At 41.8% G+C, this 22,708-nt stretch overlaps 1 protein-coding gene across 2 annotated transcripts; it reads right to left on the bottom strand.

Annotated features, from left to right (window-relative positions):
* Positions 1-516: 516 nt before the first annotated feature.
* Positions 517-22,440, bottom strand: LOC125464132 (derlin-2-like). Of its 2 annotated transcripts, none has more exons than XM_048556250.2 (7): positions 22,325-22,440; positions 17,295-17,360; positions 16,967-17,040; positions 12,003-12,096; positions 10,446-10,641; positions 5,007-5,097; positions 517-4,331 (listed from the first exon to the last, which is right to left on the bottom strand). In XM_048556250.2, exons 1-7 carry the CDS (start codon positions 22,415-22,417, stop codon positions 4,196-4,198), a joined length of 750 nt encoding a protein of 249 aa, XP_048412207.1. In that variant the 5' UTR covers positions 22,418-22,440; the 3' UTR covers positions 517-4,195. The 2 variants fall into 2 exon arrangements, with proteins under 2 accessions (XP_048412207.1, XP_059511159.1); XM_059655176.1 differs by lacking the exon at positions 22,325-22,440 and adding an exon at positions 20,713-22,233.
* Positions 22,441-22,708: the final 268 nt, after the last annotated feature.

Raw genomic sequence — 22,708 nt, 5'->3', positions numbered from 1 at the left:
GTTCCTAGTGTGATCTTTTTGTTTCTCATTGAAGGATATTCCTTTTTCCTACTTTTTGTCCCCTACAGAATGAAATTGCTTTTGGAAACTAATGTCCGTTTATGCACTTATGCATAAGATCTGCCATCCCTACAGCTCTGCAGAGATAATGGGAACTGTTATCTTGGATTCTCCAGCATCTGCAAAGTGTGAAGCTGAATGAACACAGCAGGCCAAGCAGCATCTTAAAAGCACACCTGAGATGCTGCTTGGCCTGCTGTGTTCATCCAGCTTCACACTTATCTCTACAGCTCTTCTCGTTTTAACTTTCTGTTCCTCAACATAAGCTCGTCATTTCTTAAGAGATAGTAGGAACTACAGATGTTGGAGAATCTGCGACAACAAGGTGGAGAGCTGGATGAACACAGCAGGCCGAGGAGCAGGAAGGCTGACATTTCGGGCAGAGACCCTTCTTCGGATGATGGGTCCAGGCCTGAAATGTCAGCCTTCTTGCTCATCTGATGCTGCTTAACCTCCTGTGTTCATCCAGCTCTACACCTTGTTGTCTCAGATTCTCCAGCATCTGCAGTTCCTACTATCTCTGAAACAATTTTAACCCAACTGCGAAGCCTCTAAGGATGCCTACCTTGAGGAAGTTACCCTCCTCCCTCCAAAATAACCTTAGTGATCTCTCTCCCACTCTCGTAATCTCTTCGGCCTTGAAGGTGCTTAACCATGTCCTGAAGCAAACTAGATACTACAGCCACATCACCCTCCTCAGCCCCTGCCTACGCAACCAGATCATCCCCAATGGACTCTGGTCCACATTCAGGCCTTCCCAATTTGCCCCAACCGTTACAATGTCTACATTCAGAACATGGAGATCATTCAGAAGCATTTCTTCCTGCAACTCCTGAAACACACTCGCAGCAATGCGCTGGCATCTCCTGGCACTACAATCAAGCCTATCGCAGCTTAGAACCTCCCTCTCCCAGACCTGCAAAGGATGTCTCTTGTTTTTTTATTCTTCGTAGGATCCACAACCTGAACCCACAATTTTACTCAGTTTTATTAGGCACTAAAACCATAAGTACTGTAAACCTACTGGAGCTTATCACCCAAAACAGGCTTCCTCTACCTCCCAAATCCCCAATCCTACACAGGACCTTCCCCACAATGTGCCTGCTGCCAGTGGCTATTTGTCAGAGCACCCCTGAATGTCATTTCTTAAGGTGGGTTTTTGAACGCCTCCAGCAGAATAAACTCTAAGATCCTCATATGTCTTTTCTATCTTTAATGCTCTCACCCATCTACCTAAGTTGCTATGCTTAACTCTTACAAATTCCATGCAAGCCTGACCTTGTTCCTTTCTGATATTTCTGAACCGTTATCTATATGCTTCTGATATCAACTGACAGTGCTGCAGACACCTCACTTGCCCTACTTACCAATTTATTCTCAAGAGTTTCTGGCCAATTCATCTGTTTAGCCAATTTCTCAAAGGAGAAGAAAAAGGGTTCTTCATCTTTTTAACCAAAATTTGATGGTGTTCTGCCATATTTGTATATATCTCCACCAGATCTTTGGCTACGATGGGTTTGCCCACCATCAAACCCCTCCTCACTAAACGTATATTCCACCTTCAGTTCTGTGCTGTTAAACTTCTTTTGTTTACTTTGCAACTTCCAAATTTCAAACTCTCTCCTCTTTTTTTCCTTTCCTCTGATTGTAACTGTAATTCAAACCATTTCAGTTCCCTTTCTAACTCCAATTGTCTAATTTTCAATTTACTTTTTTCTAACTCCACTGCATTTGCCTGTTTCGCTGTATACCTAAATGTTTACCTAACTCCTTCATATTTTCAGCTTTCCTTTTGTCCCCATTTAGAGCCAATTCCAACCTGTTTGCTAAGTCTAAAAGTATATTCTTCCTCTGTCACTATAAACTTTTTTGGCAAATTTAGAAAACATCTTCAAACCCCAGAACCTCTTTAGCAATGTTAAGAGCCATTTCCACCATTTTTTATTTATCCAACCACAAGTAACCAAAATTAAACAGATTTTCCATTTCTCATCTAAGTTTTATTTTAGAGATCTAAGTCTGTTTAAATCTCCTGGGACCTTTTGTACCCCAAATCTGTCCACATCTGTTCAGATCCTGAGCATGAACCGGCCAGATCCAGATATCGAGCCCCAAATCTGTTACAAAGCGGAGGTAGAGTCCCCTCTGATAACTAAAACCGAAACACCAAAAGACAGGTTCGCAACCTTATAATCTGTTATGAAGTGTGGAAAAGTGGTGTAAGCTGCGTCTCATCCCTCAATCTATTATAAAAAGAATGGTTAAATAAAATCCTTTCACTCACTCTATAAATCAACATGTAACAATTTATTTATCTAACTGTAACAGTGAACAAATTAACAGAACTATTAACAAACCAAACCATTCTCCCTTAATTACTAATAATTCCCAAATAAAACAAAATTCTAATGGTATGCCAATAGGTATTCTATCAATAGGTAGAAATCTCACTTATATAAATCAAAATAATGATAAAATAAATTAAAACAAATCTCAAAATTACAGCCAGTATATGTCTTCCAGAATATTCTGCACTTTCTCTACTGTTCTTCAGTCAGGAACGCCTTTCTCTGTCAAATTCTTATGTCAGGCATTATAGCTAAGAGTGCTGTTGTACTTTCAGTTTAGATGATGGTTTCTGAGAGCTTAGAGAATTCTGAGAGAATCAGTGATTCTTCCTACAGCTGAGAACTGTTCTCTTGGCAGATGTCAGTTAATTCTCTTACCGATTTTTTTCAAATGCCCTCTTATTTTATACCCTTGATGGTGTATTAATTTCTTACAATAGGATTGGTCCTAAGAGGTCAAAACCATCACATTTAAAATTTAATTGGGTTTTGGTTTCTGGGGCCTCTAAGGTTTGAATTAATTGGCTAAATTCAAAAACCTGTCATCTTGGTAAAATGCTGCTTTGGCTGCTAACAGTATAGCCTTTTGATACAATATTTCAATTGCAAAAACTTCAATTTCAACAACATTCAACCAATGTTAATTCTGGTTTCTTTGTTACAGTAACATAGTCTTAACATATTCACACTTACGTTTTAGTTATTTCCATCAGGCACTATAAAATAACTCCTTTTTAAGTTATTGGTCTCTACAGGGATCATAGTTGTAAGCCACAGGATTCCTGGATCCAGCTGAGTATGGGCACCAGCCTTATAGTCTCCATAGTCTGTATTCAAGTTACTGATACCAAATCAACATTCTGAAGTATCAACAAACCACACAAGAATCAGAACTAAACTTCATGCAATGAATTGAGAAAACAGAGGGTCAAGTCCAATCACATGTGCAAAAAACATCCTTGAGACTGAATTTTACTCTCTTCACATGAAATCAAAACCCCTGCGCCCCATAGATTTAATCCAAGTTTGAAACAAAGACAAAAAGATGTTCCTGGTACCACTCAAAGACTGCAATAATCAGCTTGTGACTTTTTTTTAAAATTAGTAGCTAGTTTTGAAGAGATTTTCATTATTAGAAGGTAACATTTCTCCAGACATAAATAACAAGGCTTGATCCAATTTGACAAAAGTTTTTCCACTTCTGCCCCTAACAGCTAATTCCCTTACTGATTCTCAGCTCTAGAATGAATTTAGAAAAAAGGTTTAATATTTATAAACCAGTGCATAAACCCCAGCCATAAATCACACCCACAACATTCCTTGCACCATGAGCCCCCCTACCCCGAAGGTACTAACTTTCACAGGTGACACTAAAGTCAATAAAATATTTGGACACCAGAGCATCACAGTAGACCCACTGTTTCTTTAGCAGGAATAGGGAGTGGGAACCAAGATTCCTTGACATTCCACATTCACACAGCAGCCTAGAAAAAGCCAACAGGCCTGCTGTGTTAAACATTTAGGTGCACAAAGATTAGCTCATGTTATAAGCACCTAGGATACAATGAACTTGTGATCAACATATTCAAAACACAATTAAATAGATACCCTACACTCAGAATATCCTGCAACTTACTCATGATAGTAACTGCGATCAATTAGCATTTTAATTGGCAAAGTTGGAAATCAAATACCATGAAAGGAGCACAAACTCTACATAAAATAACATTCTTTAAAAAACTTCTTCTATTCAGAAAATGTTCAGTTTCTCGATGGAGTGTGAAGTATCACTGTTGTCCATTAGGGTTCTGTTCATTCCGTTCCCCAAGCCTTTGCCCCTGACCCCAGTTGAACTCTCCAGGCTGGTCCTCAGGCAACACATTGTAATTGGGATCTTCCTCTGCAACATCAAATATTGCCTTCCTGTAACAGGAGGAAACAATTACATTGCACCTGAAAAATACTATAAAAATCTCTACAGCTACAGTACTGTCCAAGAGACAGGAACCCTGAGCCCTAGCAGCTCACTTACACTATTACAAATGAACAAAACAATCAGACACAGTGGGAACTTTTTCCAAAGAAGGGTCTAGACCCGAAACATCAGCCTTCCTGCTCCTCTGATGCTGTTTGGCCTGCTGTGTTCATCCAGCTCGACACCTTCTTATCTCAGATTCTCCAGCTTCTGCAGTTCCTACTATCTCGGGTACTAGGCATTGTTTGTATCAGGACAGCACTGCCAGGAAAAACCAAGGAAACCTGATTGGCACTCGACAACAGAACATGCCTACACTCCATGTACCAGCTAATGACAACGTCCACTAGCTCATCAACATAGTCACACTTCACAGTGGGAGCCTTTTGAGCTAGACTGAGGAGTTCAATCAGTGCCATAAAACCCAGTGTCAGTAAACAACTTTCAGAAAAGATGCTCTGCAAGGTTCACACGGTTACTGAACAAAAGTAACAAAACAATGTCAATGAAAAAGATAGAAGAATGGTCATACTTACTGGGGTAGTTAGATCCACTCAACAATCACACTGTCCACTGCATGAACACAAACAGCAGTCAGTACAAAGGACATCAGCAACACTTACAGAAATCTTGGAGTCACCAGCAACTTCACTCCTCCTGGCTGGTTTGGGAATACATCTTCCAGGAAGTAATAAATATGACCAACAGCAATTCCTGAAGCAAAAAGGGAGAGGTGAAAGCACTTATTCAAGGTCAGTAATGTTGACATTCACTGGCTCTAAATGGAGGGACTAGGAATCCGATAGTGCCTTTGAGGCTCAAAGTTACAATGAGGAGCAATCGCTTCATTTGCCGCACAATTCCAAACCTGGTCAAACCTTCTTGGTTAAGTTGTAAATTCACACAGATTCTTCCATTCATCAACCCATATGTGATCAGTGACCTCCCCTGCATTCCTTCACCTTCTACTTCCCAATCCAACACTTAGCTCCTTTCATCTCTCTCTCTCTCTCGATCAGCCCCACAATAAAAAAAAATCGATAATTTCTTGCCTCTCTTCTCCCTGTCCCTCCAATACCAATCTCTACACTCACCCATCCAATCTCCCTCCTTCGCTGCCACTGACACTAACCTCTTCTCTCTGCCCTCCTTCTGTCCAATGCCAGTTTCTCCTTCCTCCCCCTGCCATATGGCAATGAGTTCAGATTCAGATATCTGAATTATTGAGATCTCTTGCAGGGCTGGAGAGACCTTGTAGGAGGACGACAGTGGGGCATCAATATCCTTGCAGGAAGATTTGCTCGTGCCATTCGGGAAGGTTTCAACTAGTGGGATGGGGAAATCAGAGCTGTAGGTCTGCATGTGAAGTGACTGAGGAGAAAGCAGAGGTTTAATGAAGTCTACTTGGAAGAGCAGGCAAGATCAGGTTAACGAATACAGTGAGACTGGTACCCTTTATCTAAGGAGTATAACAGGTCAGTCAGTTGAGCTTAGAACCTGGATTATTACATTTAGCTAGTATGTTATAGCCATTTGGTCAAGAGAAGGGCAGGACCTCCTGCCCAATGTTCCAGGATTTCAATGCTTCAAGCATGAAACACGGGTATGGGGGAGCTCCATTACTGATTAAGGAGAATGTCATAGCTGCCCTAAGATGACCCATCCAACAAGGTCATATTGGTACAACTCAGGAATAAGAAATGTATCATTATGATGGGTTAAATCACAGGCCTCCCAATAGTCTAAGCACACCATGGAAAAACGTGACAACAGAGGTGTTGCAGTGCATGATTTTAACATTCACAATAACTACCAGAATTCCCTTACTGCTAGGAGCAGAATTTGTTAGGCACATCCAGGATTTCTTGAGATAATACGTAGATAGTCCAACTAAGGAAGCGGGCCATATGGGATATCGTACTGGGGAATGAGCTTGGCCAGATGATCAAAGTTTCAGTGGGGGAGCATTTTGGGAACAGTGATCATAAATTCATAAGGTTTAAGATGGTTATGAATAAGACCAGACTTCAGGTGAAGTGCTAAATTAGGATAAGTTTAATTACAAGTATATTGGGCAGGAACTGGAGAAATTAGTGTAGGGGTGGCTGTTTGAGGGCAAATTAATATTTGATATTGGAAGCCTTTTAAAGTTCAGTTGATCAGAGTGCAGAACCAGCATTTTCCTGTGAGGTTAAATGATTTGAGAACCCTGGACGGTAAGAAACATCGAAAGTTTAGCCAAAAACAGAAAGGAAGCCAAAGTAAGGTTTAGGAAACTGAAATCAAATTGAGGCCTTGAGGAAATTCCTTATTTCATTCTTTCCTGTTTCCTTTATGAGTGTTAGAAGAGACCATGAAGCCTGGATGGCAAGTAGGATTGATGAGAACCCAAGGCATTTCATATGTGTATTAGCAGCAAGAGGGTAGCTGGGGGAAGGATAGGTCCACTGAAGGATAAGAAGGGAATTTGTGCATTCAGCCAGAAGTAGGTGAGGTCCATAATGATTACTTTGTATCAGTATTCCCCATGGTCAAGGAAACTGTAAGATTAGAGGAATATGTTGATATTCCACAACACATTGATAATAGGGAGCAGAAGGTGTTGCACATCTTTAAAAAAACATTAAGTACATAGGGCCTGATGGAATCTATCCCAGGATATTGGGCAAAGCATGGGAGGCAATTGCTGGGTCCTTGACAGATATCTTTGCATTCTCTTTAGCCACAGGACAGGACAAAAGCCGATGTTGTTCCTTTGTTTACGATGAGCAGAGGGATGACCCAGGAAATTATATAGTCGTAGGCAAATCATTGGAGAAGATTCTTAGGAACAGGATTTACTCATATTTGGAAAAGAATGATCGTACTAAGGATAATCAGCATGATTATACAGGGGAGGTCTTGACTCAAATTTAACTGAGCTTTATGAGGACATGATGAGAATGATTGCTGGGGTTGGGCAGTGGATGTTATCTACACAGACATTACTAGAACATTTGACAAGGTCTGTCGTGGTCAGCTGGTCCATAAGATTAAGTTATCACTGAATTGATACAAAATTGGTTTGGTCTTAGGAAAAAAAAAGAGCAGTTGTGGAGGGGGATTTTTCTGACTTGAGGTCTGTGAGGAATGGCATTCTGTAAGTAATGGTGCTCTGCAAGGATCAGTGCTGGGACCTCTGTTGTTTATAATATAAGTAAATGGTTTGGATGAAAATGTAGTTGGTCTGAATAATAACGTTGCAGACGACAAATATTTGTGCAGTTATGGATGGTGGGGAAGGTTGTCGAAGGATGCAGCAGGATATAGATCAGTTGGAACATTGGGCACAGAAATGGCAGATAGCAATTTAATCTGGACAAATCCGAGGTCATGCATTACGCAAGATCAAACGCAAGATATTCCAGGGTATACTGATAATAAAGAGTAGAACAAATTGGGTGTCTTGAGAAGTATTCAGGTAAATAAGTCCCTAGGTCTTGATGGGATCTATCCTAGAAAACTGAGGGAAGCAAGAGAACAAATTTATGGAGCACTGACAAACATCTTTGTATCCTCTTTGGCCACAGGTGAGATTCCAGACATCTGGAGAATAGCCAATGTTGCAACTTTGTTTAAAAAGGGTAGCAGGGATAATCCAGGAAATTACAGGCCTTTGAGCCTGTAATCAGTGGTAGAGAAATTACTGGTAAAGATTCTCAGGGACAATATCTGTATGCATTTCGAAGAAATGAAATGATTAGCAATAAACAGCATGGTTTTGTGCAGAGGAGGTCATGCCTCACTAACTTGATTGAGATTTTTGAGGCGATGATGAAGATGATCGATGACAGAAAAACAGACGATATTGTCTACCTGGATTTCAGTAAAACCTTTGACAAGGTCCCTCATGGTAGACTGTTACATTAGGTGAAGTCACATGGTATCAGGGTGAGCTCAAGTTGGATACAGAACTGATGTGGTCACAGGAGACAGAAGGTAGCTGTGGGAGGATGTTTTTCAGAATGCAAGAGTGGTGTTCCACTGGGATCACTGGTGGGAGTCTGCTGTTTGTGATCCACATATATGATTTGGAGGAAAATGTAGCTGGCCAAATTAGTAAGTTTGTGTAGGATGTAAAGATCAGTGGAGTTGTGGATAATCAGGAGGACTTTCAGAGGATACAGCATGATATAGATCAGTTGGAAGCTTTGGTAGGTGGAGTTTAATCCAGACAAATATGAGGTGATGCATTCTGGAAGGTCAAGTACAGGTGGAAATTATACAGTGAATGTCAGAACCCTTAGGAGTATTAATATGCAGAGGATCTGGGTGTGCGGGTCCACAGATCAGTGAAGATGGCAGCACAGGTAGATAAGGTAGCAAAAAAGGCTGATGGCATGTTTGCCTTTGTTGGAAGGGACATGGAGTATTAGGATAAACAAGTTATATTGCAGCTTTACAGAACTTTAGTTTGGCCACGCTTTGAATATTGCATACAGTTCTGGTCACCACACTACAAGGAGGATGTGGATGCTTTGGAGAGGGTACAGAAAAGTTTAACCACGATGTTGCCTGGCATGGGGGATTTTAGATATAAAGAAAGGTTGGATAGACTGGACTTGTTTTCACTGGAATGCAGGAGGTTGAGGTGCCCCCTGATTGAAGTTTACAAGATTGTAAATGGCAGATAGAGTTGAAAGTGTGAGGACTTTTTACCATGGTTGAGGGATCAATTACTAGGGGACAGAGGTTCGAGGGGTGGTGGGTGGGAGGGGGAGGGGGGGGGGAGGAGAATGTTTAAAGTGGGGGGGGGGGGGGAGGAGAGGAGAATGTTTAAAATAGATGTGCGAGGATCGTTTTTCACACAAACACACTGTCAGAGGTGGTGGCCGAAGCAGACACAATAGCAGCTTTCAAGAAGCACCTGGACAAATACATGAATAGAAAAGGGAAGAGAGGGATACAGATCCTGTAAGTGAAGACAGCTTTAGTATGGAACGGCAAAATGTGTCGAAAGGCCTAAGGGCCTGATCCTGTGCTGTACTGTTCTTAGGAAAGTATAGTTAATGTCAGGGCCTTAGAAGCATTGACAAGTCCATAACTAGATAATCAGAGCCTGAAAGAAGAATGTAAAATTATGAGGAGCATGTATGGGGTGAATAGTGGGAGTCTTCTTCCCAGATTGGGGATGTCAAACACTATGGGGCTTAGGTTTAGGGGGAAAGCTTAAAAGGAGATGTGCAAAGAAAGTTTTGTTTTACACTGTGGGTGTGCTGCCAGAGGAGTTGATAGAAGATGTGATAGCAATGTTTAAGAGACATGTAAATGGACAAAAGAATAGGTAGGGAATGGAGGGATACAGGACACGTGCAGGTAGTGGCATTGGATTAGAATAGCACAATGGTCAGCACAGATATAGTGACCAAAGGGCTTCTTTTTAATGCTGTGCTATGTTCTATACTTGTACCAACCCCTCTCCTCCCTTTTCCAATGCCAGCTTCTCCCTCTCTCACCTCTCCGATCAACAACAGCCTCTCCATCCCTCTCCCTCACCAACTTCTCTTCCCTCCCTACCGGACTCCCCTGGTCCCAACTCTGTATAGCTACATGGATCAACAAGGTAACAACTGAAAATGCTGGAAATGCTCAGCATGTCAAGTAGCTCCTGTGAATCAAAAAACCAAGTTAATATTGCAGGATTTGACTTTCTCAGAGCAACTATGACATGAATTTCTTTCTTCACAGGGACTGCCAGCCTTGTTGTACTTTTGCGGAATTCTGTTTCTAATTTCAGATTTCCAAAATCCATAGGAGTTTGCTTTATGACAGGAAACCAAGGTCACTGGATAGAATTTTGCATTTGATAAAAGGACACCCGAATTAAATATCTCCTCTCAAGTGGCAGCTGAATAATAATTAAAAAAAAGGTCAGGAATGTGTGCACAGGCATCCACAAATTCTCTTTAATGCAGAAGATTTGAAGCATTTGTTCATTAACTCAGTTTTTAAACAGTAATTTGTTAAATTAGCCTAGTCAGGTATGATACAAACTTGGTAAATTCCAACATTCGAAATCTTACCCAACAAATCAACGATGACAGAGTTTCCCAGAAGCAGCGAGAACCCCATCAGCACCCAAGGCAGGAATGGAGCCTGGAAATTTAGCAGCCCAAAGAAATTCATTCGTACAAATGGGTTCCTCCTGCTCCACACATACACAAGCATGATGGTGAAGGCCTGACCCAGGAAGAACAAGCTCGCAAAGATTCCAAACAGCTGAGTACTAAAGTCAAGGGTCCTGGACAGAAACAGCAGATTAGACACTAGGCAATTCCATATTCAGTAAGCCATAGTTGCCTCATATTTATGTGCATTTTATGGAACTTGGCTGCCATTTGCTTGGTTTGCTCATTGCTTAGTACATCTAAAACAAACTAGAATAACATTTTACTTTTCATTAATATCTGAAGCAACAACTCAATCCAAGTTTGACAAGCAGATTCTGAAGAATGTAGTCAAACAGGAGGCTGGAAGAACAAAGCAAGCTAGGCAGCAGCTGGAGGAAAAGAGAAGTCAATATTTTGTTTTACACTACTTCAGAAGAAGGTTGACTGGACTCGAAACATCAACTTGGTTGTCTCTCCACAGATGCTGCCAGATTTGCAGAATTTCCCCAGCAATTTCCTGTTTTCGTTGTTGATAAATACAGAACTTAGTAAGGTGCCAGAAGGTAACATTAGCAGCCTTCTCTCCTGTACTAAGCTAAAAGGCCAGCATTTCTCTGCTTTCCTGTTATTGATTTATAAGTTATTCCTGACCTGGGCAACCTTGTTAGCAATTTCCAGATAGTATGCCCACATTCCCCTTCATTCTCTATTCTGAATTTAACTCCTTTAAACCAGAGACACCACCTCTGTTCTGTGGTTCTGACCAAGGTCTACATGCACCTCATTTACACTGGGTTAAAGTATGAGAGACAGAAGCCAAAGGTGAATAGCCACATTCATGTTTATAGCAGTATACCAGTCTTTGAAAACCCTCCTGGTATTTTTAGTAATTAACAGCAGCTTCCTACATCTTAGTGGTTCTCACTGCTCTTTGGCCCATCTTCCAGAGCCTGATGATTCCCATTGCAGATTGGCCCCAGTCAGAACCCAGTTATTACCATTTTTGATTAGTCTTTAAGTCAGAACTCAGTGATTGCCACTACTGATTGGGAACTGACTGAACCAGTGATTGGTGACTGGCTGACCAGTCACAGCCCAGTGATTAGTATTGCTGCACATGTTGAGTGGGATCACAGCATGAGAACACTGGTCATGTCTTACTGCAAATCATTTCCCAACCTTGCAGTACCAAGTACTTAATTTCTAGGGATATACTGAGGCTATGAAATATATAAATATGAACCTTTCTATCTACCACAAACAGCTTTGCCTGGACATTCAGGATGGTGCTCAGGTAGGGAAGCGTTGGCATCATCACTGCACAGTCCACAACAATAAGTTTGGAATGATCTTCTGAGGCTTAGAAAGATGCACTCAGCAATCAGAGAAATACTCAATTAAAAAGAAGCACTGTATCAGAGACCACAATAATGACCACTGTCACTATCAGGTACATTGCAAAAAGGATACCGTCATTAAAAACCCACCAAAAATAAACATGAGCAGAAAGTCAGCCGTTCTTCCCCTGAATGATCCTTCTTCCAACATTCGACAATATCTGTATCTGGGACAGAGTAAAAGAAGACAGGCTGCAATTTACTGTCAGATCTAACCCCTTGGAGCTATGGATATTTAACCCAAAGTACTCCTAGTGACGCACACAAAACCAGTCAGTCAGTTTATAGATTTTGGGATTCAGTCACTACAGATGGATTACAGATATCATCTGATAGATTCTATTAATTCTGTGCCTGTTGGGATTGGTAATGGTGGGATGAAACCAGTGGGCCTGCAACTTCTGTTTTACTGCCCGACTACTGAAATTTCCTGCTCTTCAACGATGCTGGGATGGGACCCATTAACCTCATCCACAGAACTTCCTGCAGAGATCCAGGCAGGAAACATCAGCCAAATATTCAATTATAGGGATATCAAAGGTGAGTTTGGCTCTGCAAAACAAGAATTGGACAGGGATCAGGAGCAAATTTGCCCTTCAGGGATCAAACATATGGACTGCATTGGCTAAGGTTAAATTTTGAGTCAGCCAATATTTAGACATATATTTTCATATTAGCTTTTAAATGGTCAAAAATCAGATGACACCACGTTATAGTATAGCTTTTAAAGGTCTGATTGTTAGCTTCTCCACTGAGTATTGCTGTAGGCTTCGGTACATGATCAGAGAATTGCACAGAATTTACAGCAAAGAGAGAGGCCATTCACCCCACCAGTCTCTGCTAGTTTTCAAGTTCCAATTGAGCATTCTTTCTATTTCTTCCTTTCTCATATGTATAATCCACTTCCCCCAGGTGCCTTATTCCAGTTAACAGCACAGGAGCAAGTTGACATTGCCTGCGGGTATCAAAGAAAAGTACAGAACTGACACTTTCCACATGGTCAGAGATCTTTACAGGCTAGTTTTTTTTTTAGAAACAGCACAAAGAAGAGGCATCATTTTTACTGCCCAACACAAGAAACAGCAATTCAGAACTTCAGGACAAAGACGGTCTTCTAATCACAGTACACTCAGAGCTTGGCAAAAAACTGCCCTCTATCATAATGACATTTTATGCAACCTTGTAAAAGTTTATCATCCATTACTTTCTGATGACTCAGAGGGTAATAACTGGTCAGATTAGATTTGGCACACTTTCAAAATCTCAAGTGTTTTCAAATCAGTGCAGTCTTGGCCCTTCTCTGGATTCTCCTCCAACTATTTGAAACATCTGCTCCAGAGTTTCTCCAAGAACTTCTGTTTTTGGTTCAGATTTCCAGCTTCTGAGACAAGATTGTAGAATTAGGTTAGGTCTGAGGAAAATGAGATAAGTTTAGGAATTGTTACGGGGCTACGAAGAGATAGCAGGGCAGTGGAATTAGTTTTGGATTTCTCTAACAGAGTCAAACAGCCTGATGAGTTAAATGGTTTTGAATCTGTTTAATACAGTTAACTCTAATGAACTTCCTCTAACTGTTGTTACACGAAAATGTGAAAATAGAAGAAGTTGTAATTATCGACGATATGTTCACATGGACTGATTCCATTATAAATATAAGCAAAGAAGTTTACTAATTTCCAAATAAAAGCAGATTTCTGACTTCAGAAATGGAGTCTGAAGTCCACTGTTTTCCAATTACACTCCAACTCACAACCCGGTTCTACATGAAGTTTACACGTTGTCTGCACTACAGACAGCTAAATGGTTTAATATTGTGCCTGGGTCGTAATCGCAATTCTTCTCACACACGCACACACACACACACACACACATCCTCCAATGCAAATAACAACTAATTATAGGTCAAGGTCACAGTAAGTTTATATACAAGTTTCTAATAATGATAGCTGAAGAAAACCTCAAGCTTGTTCAGGTTTCTACAAGCTTACAGGTGTTTACGAGCCTGAGGGACTGCAGATAAAATAATTAGAAAGCAGGCAATTCATACACAACTGTTTTTTTCTTGTCTGTGGTTCAATCAATAGTACACTTACTTCTGAATTCAAAGGTTCTGGGTTCAACGCCCACTCCAAGGCTTCAACACAATTATCAAGACTGACACTCCAGTGCAGTATCATTGACGAGGCTTTCTTTCAGAAGACATGAAAAAACAATGGATGCAGCTACCTGCTGAGATGGATGTAAAATCACTCACAGCACCATTTTGATGGTCGGGGAGCTATCCTCAATGTTCTGATCAATAACTATCCTCTATCACATCACGCATCAAATTATTACGTTATTATCAGATTGCTGCTGTGTGAACTTGTCTGCAATTTCTTTTTATATATCTAATTTCTAATCAATCTGTTCAGAGATGTCATTACATAACTGCGGAGCACGTGGGCTTGAACCCAGGTCTCCTAGGCCTGAGGTAGGAACACATGTGCGGCACAGTGGCTAGCACTGCAGCCTCACAATGCCAGGGACCCACGTTCGATTCCACCCTTGGGCAACTGTCTGTGAGGAGTTTGCACATTCTCCCCACGTCTGCGTGGGTTTCCTCTGGGTGCTCCGGTTTCCTCCCACAGTCCAAAGATGTGCAGGCTAAGTGAATCGGCCATGCTTAGTTGCCAATAGTGTTTGGGGTGTGTGGGTTATATGGGGATGCGTCTGGGTGGTATGCTTCAAGGGGTGGTGTGGACTTGTTGGGCAGAAGGGCCTGTTGGGAATCTAATCTAATCTACTTCTGCACCACAAGAGCCCTTGCTGTTTGCAAATTGGCTGCCACATTGTCACCTTGTAATGTAGGCAATACTCCAAAAGTACTTCATAGATTGTAAATTGACATGAGATGTCAGGTGGTTGTGAAAAGTGTGACAACAGAGGTCTTTTAGTTTTCTTCTCTAGAAAGCCAAGTATACTAATGTCAATACATAATGATTCAAAGCCTTTGGCTAAAGCCTGCAGTCTGCTGAATACTGAGAAGATGCTAATTCAGGTGGTTCCAACTGGTGCAGTCAAGGACTAGTATCACGACTTACAAATCCTATCTGCAAAGTGAACAAAATATAGCCAAACCAGCCATTAGGATGCTATGATTGGGTTCAGTGGGAGTGGAGAAAGGTGAAACAAAAGCATCTTTGATCAATCTGAACAGGCTTGAGCTCTTTTCTCTTAAAAAAAAGTGACCTACAGGAGGTATTTTTTTAAATTATGAAAGGATTCAAAGTAGGCAATGGTTCTACTTGTGGGGAAAGTCCAAAACTCAAGGTCATAACTACAAGATAATCAGTAATAAATCCAAAGGGCAATTAAAAAAAACTTATTTACCCACAGACAAGAACTTGGTGCCACGGGGAAACAGAGGAGGCCAATTGGATAGATGTGGTTAAGGGGAATATAGATAAGTAATTGCAGACGCACAAACCTGGAGGGGTGAATGGCCTATTGCTGTGCTAAAAAGCTCACTCCTTCAACAGCACCTTCCAAATCGATGATGTCTACCTCCTTGAAGGATAAGGGCAACAGAAATATGGGAACATGACTATTTGCAAGTTCCTCTCCAAGCCATGCACACTCCCAGCTTGGAAAGATATTGCCATTCCCTCACTGTCTCACTGGATCAAAATCTGAGAACTCCCTCCCAACAGCAGCAGCTGACCATTGACTTTTCAAGGGTAATAAAGATTGGACCTGTCAGTGATACCCAAAGCCTGTGAACAAATAAAACTAAAATTACTCCAGCAGATCTCAGACGGAAAGAGATAATGTGAATGTTCTCTTCCTGTGCACAAGATTGAATTTGATTGTACTGTCCCCCACAACGGGTAAACTTGCCTATTCTTGGTAGTTGATTTCGAATATGGAGTATGACTAAATTAGCACGAGTCCCACCAAGAGTTAATGTTTTTATGTTACAGTGGGGAGATAATCATTCTGACTCCAGCAGAGAAGTACAATCTGTGATGCCCATTTATAGGCGCTACTCTTCACGGTAGAATCTAAATGGGACACAGTGGGGGAATGGTACTCACCACATTGCTTTAGAGAGCTGGCAGGGACTCAGGCTGATGGCCACCTCTGTGCTACCACAGCTAATTATAAGTACTTCTAACTGCTTGTAGTTGTCAATGACTCATTTCTTCCATAAAACATTTGCATTAATTTTTTAAAATGAGAAATCATTGATAGTTTACTCCCAGCTGTGCAATGATAGACATCAAGAAGGCCACAAGAATGTCTCTAAAACTATATTTAAAAAGAACTTTGAAAAGGTTTAATATGATAAAGACCCCAGAAAGCTGTGTAGTGTCAAAGGCACATCACCCATACAGGCTGCAGAGAAGAAATCAAATACCTCAGACTGATCGCAACACATACATAGCCAAGAGGGAAGGATTGCAGACCTTGAACTGTTTCCAGTCTCCAGCTGCATCACATCTGGGTCAAAGTTTATAATAAGGTGTTGCCCATTCACCAAAGTTTGTACAAAGTGAACATGTTTCATCCCGGGCCAGGAATGGGCTAATATGTCAAACCCTCATCCAGCTGAAGGGAAAGGAGTCTGCAAGGCCTCCTTGAAGAGAGAGGGCTGAAAGAGATTCAATTTACAATAAATACAGACACAAATCTGGTGGTCTAAATTGTCTATTGCTGTGCTGAAAAGTTCACTGCTTCAAGCTTGAAAACTTGATTCATCAGCAGCAACTGAACTCAGAATGAGAGACAAGTTTCAGTAGTGACTCCACTAAGCAGCCAAACAGGATTCAAGTTCTGTAACCTCTGATTTTGTTTTAAGCTTTACTTCCGGGCATTAAAAGAATCAAAGGTTTAAAAAAAAAGTGCCTAAGACACCTGTTAAAACACTGTCAGTTCCTATTTGGGTTTGGGGTATTTGCTGTCTTCCCAACACTATCAGAACTCATGGCTGGATCTAACAGCAAAACTTAATCAATTCAAACCCACCTACCATCCCATTTGCCACACAAAGGATACAAGAAGATCATATTGAACAGAAAGCTAAATCCCAATGGCCCAAAGAAAAGAAAGTTGGTTAGTAGTCTCCACACCTGCAACAACATGAGAAACATAAATAAGTTAAATATATACATGTGTACTATATGATTTAATAAACTTCACAAACTCTCAGCATATTGTATTGGAAAATTTCACACAGGTGGAAATGTTAAACGATACTCAATTATTGAATTAAGATTATCAAACAAAGGTGGTCTATACAACTACTGAGATCAATTCAGTAGAGAGTGGTAATAATCAAAGATGCATCATTATACATGAGTTCATACATTTTGTTGAAACATACCTGATATTTCTTGACTATCAAGTCAGGATTGAAATAAAGTTGGAATGGGGTGATAAACTCCAGTTGCTATGAAAAGACAAGAAAGAATTTACTGGAAGTACTAACTAGAGGATATAGCCTCAATGACAACCCGAACAAACAAGCAACACACAAACATCTTAATAAACAACATGCAAAAGAGCAGGAAGGATGCTGGGGACAGTCAAATTCATGCTGTTATACTCAGGTAGTTAGAGATTATCTTTACCCCTCTCAGAAAGATGATCATCATTGTGGTTAACAGGTTAAGGTTTATTTTATTTGCTTAGTACACAGAAAGTGCAACACAGACTAGAAAGTCCTAAATTTAATCATTGCTTTTGGTGGAGTAGCCAATCTAAGTCACTACCCTGGACTGGATTGAAGAAAGGGAGACAAAAAAAAATCAACGAAAGTTCTTTGCCGTGGAGTAAACAGTTGACTCCTCCGTATAATTACAAGATCCACCAAGGCCATAAACTAACAGTAACCAAAAACATATCAAACATCACAAAAACTAGAATCATAGAATCCTACAGCATGGAGACAGGCCCTTCAGCCCAAACTGGTCTAAGCCAACCAAAATGTCCATCCACACTAACCCCATTTCCCTGCACTTGGTCCATATCATTCTAAATCTTTCCTAGCCATGTATTCTTCCAAATGCCTTTTAAATGCTGTTTATCTACCAGCCTCAATCATTCCAAATGTGTACCACCTTCTGTGTAAAAAAATTGCCCCTCAGATTCCCATGTATTCTCTCCCCTCTCACCCTAAACCGATGCCCTCTAGTCTTCGATTCCCCAACCCTGGGAAAAAGACTGAGTGCCTCCATCCTACCCATGCCTCTCATCATCTTATACACTTCTAGAAGATCCCCCCCCTCAGTCTCCGATGCTGTAAAGAAAAATGTCCCAGATTGTCCAACCTCTCCCTATAACTCAGATCCTTGGGTCTTGGAAACATTCTTGTAAACTTCTCCTGCACTCTTTCCAGTTTAATAACGCCCTTCCTACAGCAAGGTGCCCAAAACTGAATACAATACTCCAAGTGTGGCCTCACCAATATCCTGTACAACTCCAACCTAACCTCCCAACTTCTATACTCAATGCCCTGACTGATGAAGGCCAGTGTGCCAAAAGCCTTCTTCACTGCCCTGTCTGCCTGTGACCCCACTTTCAGAGGAGTGTGCACCTGAACTCCAAGTTCTCTCTTGTTCCACTACCCTCCTTAAGGCCCTACCCTTTACCTGAAAACTACTTTCACAGTATTTAGCAGGACACATGTCCCAGGTAAGATACCATCTTCAATCAGTGCCATTAAACACAGATTGTCTGGTTGATATCACATTATTAACTGTGGGCTCATGCTGTGCACAAGATTGTTACCACATTCGCTATATTACAACACTGACTATACTCTAGTGCTTCAAAAGCATTTGGGAGGTCTTAAAAATCACCAAAGGACCAGAAGAAATCCAAGTCCTTTCTTTAAGGAGCCACACACTCTTGTTTGGTGTGATGCATTCAGTACAAAGTAGCATGCTTGACTGTCTGAATATCAAAGGTCGCTTCCCTTATCACCTATTAGGGGAGGCGATGGCCTAGCGGTATTATCGCTGGACTGTTAATCCAGAGACCCAGATCATGTTCTGGGAACCTGGGTTCGAATCCTGCCACAGCAGATGATGAAATTTGAAATCAATAAATATCTGGAATTAAGAATCTAATGATGACCATGAATCCACTGTCAATTGCTGGAAAAACCCATCTGGTTCACTAATGTTCTTTAGGGAAGGAAACTGCTACCCTTACCTGGCCAGGCTTACATGTTACTCCAGACCCACAGCAATGTGGTTGACTCTTAACTGTCCTCTGAGCAATTAGGGATAGGCAATTAGTGCTGCCTAGCCAGTGACACCCTTAGCCCATGAATGAATACAGACTCAATAGAGCAGTCTGTATATCCATAAAATGCACTGTAGTAACTCAAAGGTTCCTTCAACAGAACCCTTGAAACCTATGACCTTTATCGCCAAGGCTTGGGCTAACAAGTGGCAAGTAACATTCACACGACAAATGCCAAGTAATGACCATTTCCAATTAGAGACAATGTGACTACTGTCCATTGGCTGCTGCGGCAGAGGTGGATTTGGGTTCCCGGCGGCCAGCATGGACTCATGGAGGCCTGAAGCAGACTCTTGGTGGCAGCAGAGTCGAGTTTGGGCTGGTGCACTACCCAGCGGCATCGATACAGTCTGGACTGGCAGGGTCTAGCAAGGACATCAGTGGAGGCGAGATAGCACCCAAGGGTGGCGACTTTCATTCCAGCAGCAAAGGGGTCTCAAGTGTGGCTCTGCCATGAGTCTGGTGGCACTCAACAACAACGACTATAAAGGTGAACACTTTCTTCATTCTTCTGCCTTTAGATCCTACGTTTTAGTTTTTTGTGCTTTAAGATGATGCTGGACAGTGGTAACAGTGTACAACACTTTTCACTGTATTTTGTTACAAAACACATGAGGCAACAAATAAATCAAATCAAAATCTGATGGGGTTGCCATCACAATGTCCCACTATCAATTCTGGGGATTAACAGCATCCAAAAATTCAAATGGACTCGCCATATAAATACAGTAGCTACAACAGCAGATCAGAAGCTAGGGATACTGCAGCTTGTAACTCATCTTCTGACTCCCTAAAACTTGTCCACTATCTACAAGACGGGAATATGTCTCCTCAACTGCCTAAATGGGTGCAACGCCAAAAACACACAAGAAGCTTGACATCATTCAGGACAAAGCAGCCCACGGGATTGGCACCACATCCATAAGCATCCACTCCCCGACCACCAACGCTCATTACACACTGCTGCTGCTATCTACAAGATGCTCTGCAGAAATTCAAAGATCCTTAGACAGGATCTTCCAAACCCACAATCACTTCCAACTAAAAGGACAAGGGCAGCAGATGCACGGGAATATCATCACCTGTAAGTTCCCCTCCAGACCACACTGCATCCTGACCTGGAAATATATCACCTTTGCTTATCTGCCAGTGGATTAAAATCTGAACTCTCTTAGTAATGGTCCTGTGGATGCCCCTGCAGCACAAAGACTATAGTAATTCAAAGAGCCAGCTCATCAATATCTACTCCAGGCTAATCAGGGATGGATGCTGGCCCATTTAGTGATGCCCACATTCCACGAATGAATTGGAAAAAAGTATCATTCAGGTCCAGCAGCAGGCTGACAATGCTACTTCACCTGAGACCTATTCTTATAATTGAGACAGAGAGAGTTCAAATTACAGTATTGTAGTTCAAAACTTCAATAAAGTATAAAATGAATGATTTACATACAGTAATACAGCACAGAAACTGACCCTTTGGTCCAACTCACCCACACCAACCAGGCATGCCAATTTGCCCAAATCCCATGTGTGAACATTTGGCCTATATCCCTGTAAAGCCTTCCTATTCATATACCCATCCAGATCCCTTTTAAATATTGTAATTGTACCAGCATCCACCACTTCCTCTGGCAGCTTGGTCCACACACATACCATCCTCTGTGTGACAAATTTGCCCCTCAGATTCCTTTTAAATCTTTCCTCTCTCACCTTAAACCTATGCCCTCTAGTTCTGGACTTGCTCCCACCATCCCCTCCCAACCATAGGAAAACAACCATGGTTATTCACCCTATCAATGTTATAAACATCTTTAAAGGTCATTCCTCAGCCTCTGATGCCCCAGGGAAAAAAACCCAGCCTATTCAGCCTTCCGCTAGAACTCAATCTTTTTAGTTCCGGGAACACACTTGCAAAATTTTTCTGCACTCTCTCAAGTTTGACAACACCTTTCCTGTAGAAAGGCAACCAGAAGTAAATGCAAAATGGCTTCAATGTCCTGTACAGCCGCAACATGACATCCCAACTCCTATACTGAACGACCTGACCAATGATGGCAAGCTTCACCACCCTGTCTACCCATGACTCTACTTACAAGGAACTATTCACCTGCACCCCTAGGTTTCTTCATTTAGCAACACTTCTCAGATTCTACCATTAAATATATAAGTTATGCCCTGGTTTGCCATACAAAAATGCAACAGCTCACATTTGTTTAAGTTAAACTATCTGCCACTACTGACCCATTCATCCATCTGATCAAGGTCCCATTGTACTTGGAGATAGTCTTCACTGTCCACTACACAATATTGGTGTCATCTGCAAATTTGCTAATACCTCCTATACTTACATCCAAATCAGTTATATAAATGACAAAAAGCAGTGGGCCACCAAACCTTGTGGTATACTGCTGGTCACAAGCCTCCAGTCAAAAAAGCAATCCTCTGCATGTGAGGATTCTGTGCTATTCCTCACCGTCTAATTCTGCTCAGCTTGACTCCTATTACACAATGTTACAGGAGAACCACTGGCCTTGTACGCAAGATGAATACAATAACTTAGTGGCACCGGATCCAAAGATCAGGAGTTCAAATCCATCATGACAAATTGTTACCACAATTTTTTTCATACAATCTTCGCTGCCAAAACTTGCTTTCACATCCACACCTCCGTCTGCAGGAACTGCTGTTGTTCAACATGCGCCCACAATTATAAAATTCTACCTTCCAAGCATTCAGCATCCTTGAAGCAGTGACTAGCGCATCCAGAAATTTTCACACAATCTGTTTCGCAATCCCAAACGTAACACTGCTTCTCTCTTCAAAGTAACAGTTGTGTTTCCAAACCCTTTCCCCACATAGCTGCCAACTGCACCATGTGAAATCGCGACAGTATTGACTGCACAAGTCAGCCCTACATTCCCTTCCTTCACCCCACACTTTCTCACTCCTCACCAATTCCCTCAAGCTTTCTCCAATCCAACTCTCTCCCCTTGCCCCAATACTCCACTCGCCCGTCCCATTCCTACACCACAACTGTATTTCTCTACACCGCGTCCGCTACCTCCACACGCACACACTCCCCCCCCCCTTTCCCCGACCCACCACAGCCGCAGTAGTGAGTACACAGGCGCTTGTATAGGCCCGAGTAATGCTCGGCATCCTCCGGTATTCCTCCAACAAACTCGCCGCAGCCATGACCGCTCCACCGCTGACTGATGGGTCCGCGGCCAATAGCAAAGCCACACCCAGAACACGACCCAGTCACGTCGCGGGAAAGAGGCGGGGCCACACCAAAGCCAATCGCAGTGTTGGGGGCGGGCGGCGCCACGTCTGCCTGCATCAGCCAATCACGATCCGCAACATCCATCGTAGTTGGCCAATCAGAACATCGCAAAACAAAGGTGCAGCCAATAGATAAAAAGCACGTGAGGTACCGGAACAGAGTGAAAACAATGAAGGCAAACAGAAGTAGGCGTGAACCCGAAG

Source organism: Stegostoma tigrinum, chromosome 26, assembly GCF_030684315.1.
Source record: "Stegostoma tigrinum isolate sSteTig4 chromosome 26, sSteTig4.hap1, whole genome shotgun sequence".
NCBI classification, from domain to species: domain Eukaryota; kingdom Metazoa; phylum Chordata; class Chondrichthyes; order Orectolobiformes; family Stegostomatidae; genus Stegostoma; species Stegostoma tigrinum.
The sequence above is the reverse complement of the archived record's forward strand: the minus strand, read 5'-3'. Positions and strand labels throughout refer to the sequence as shown.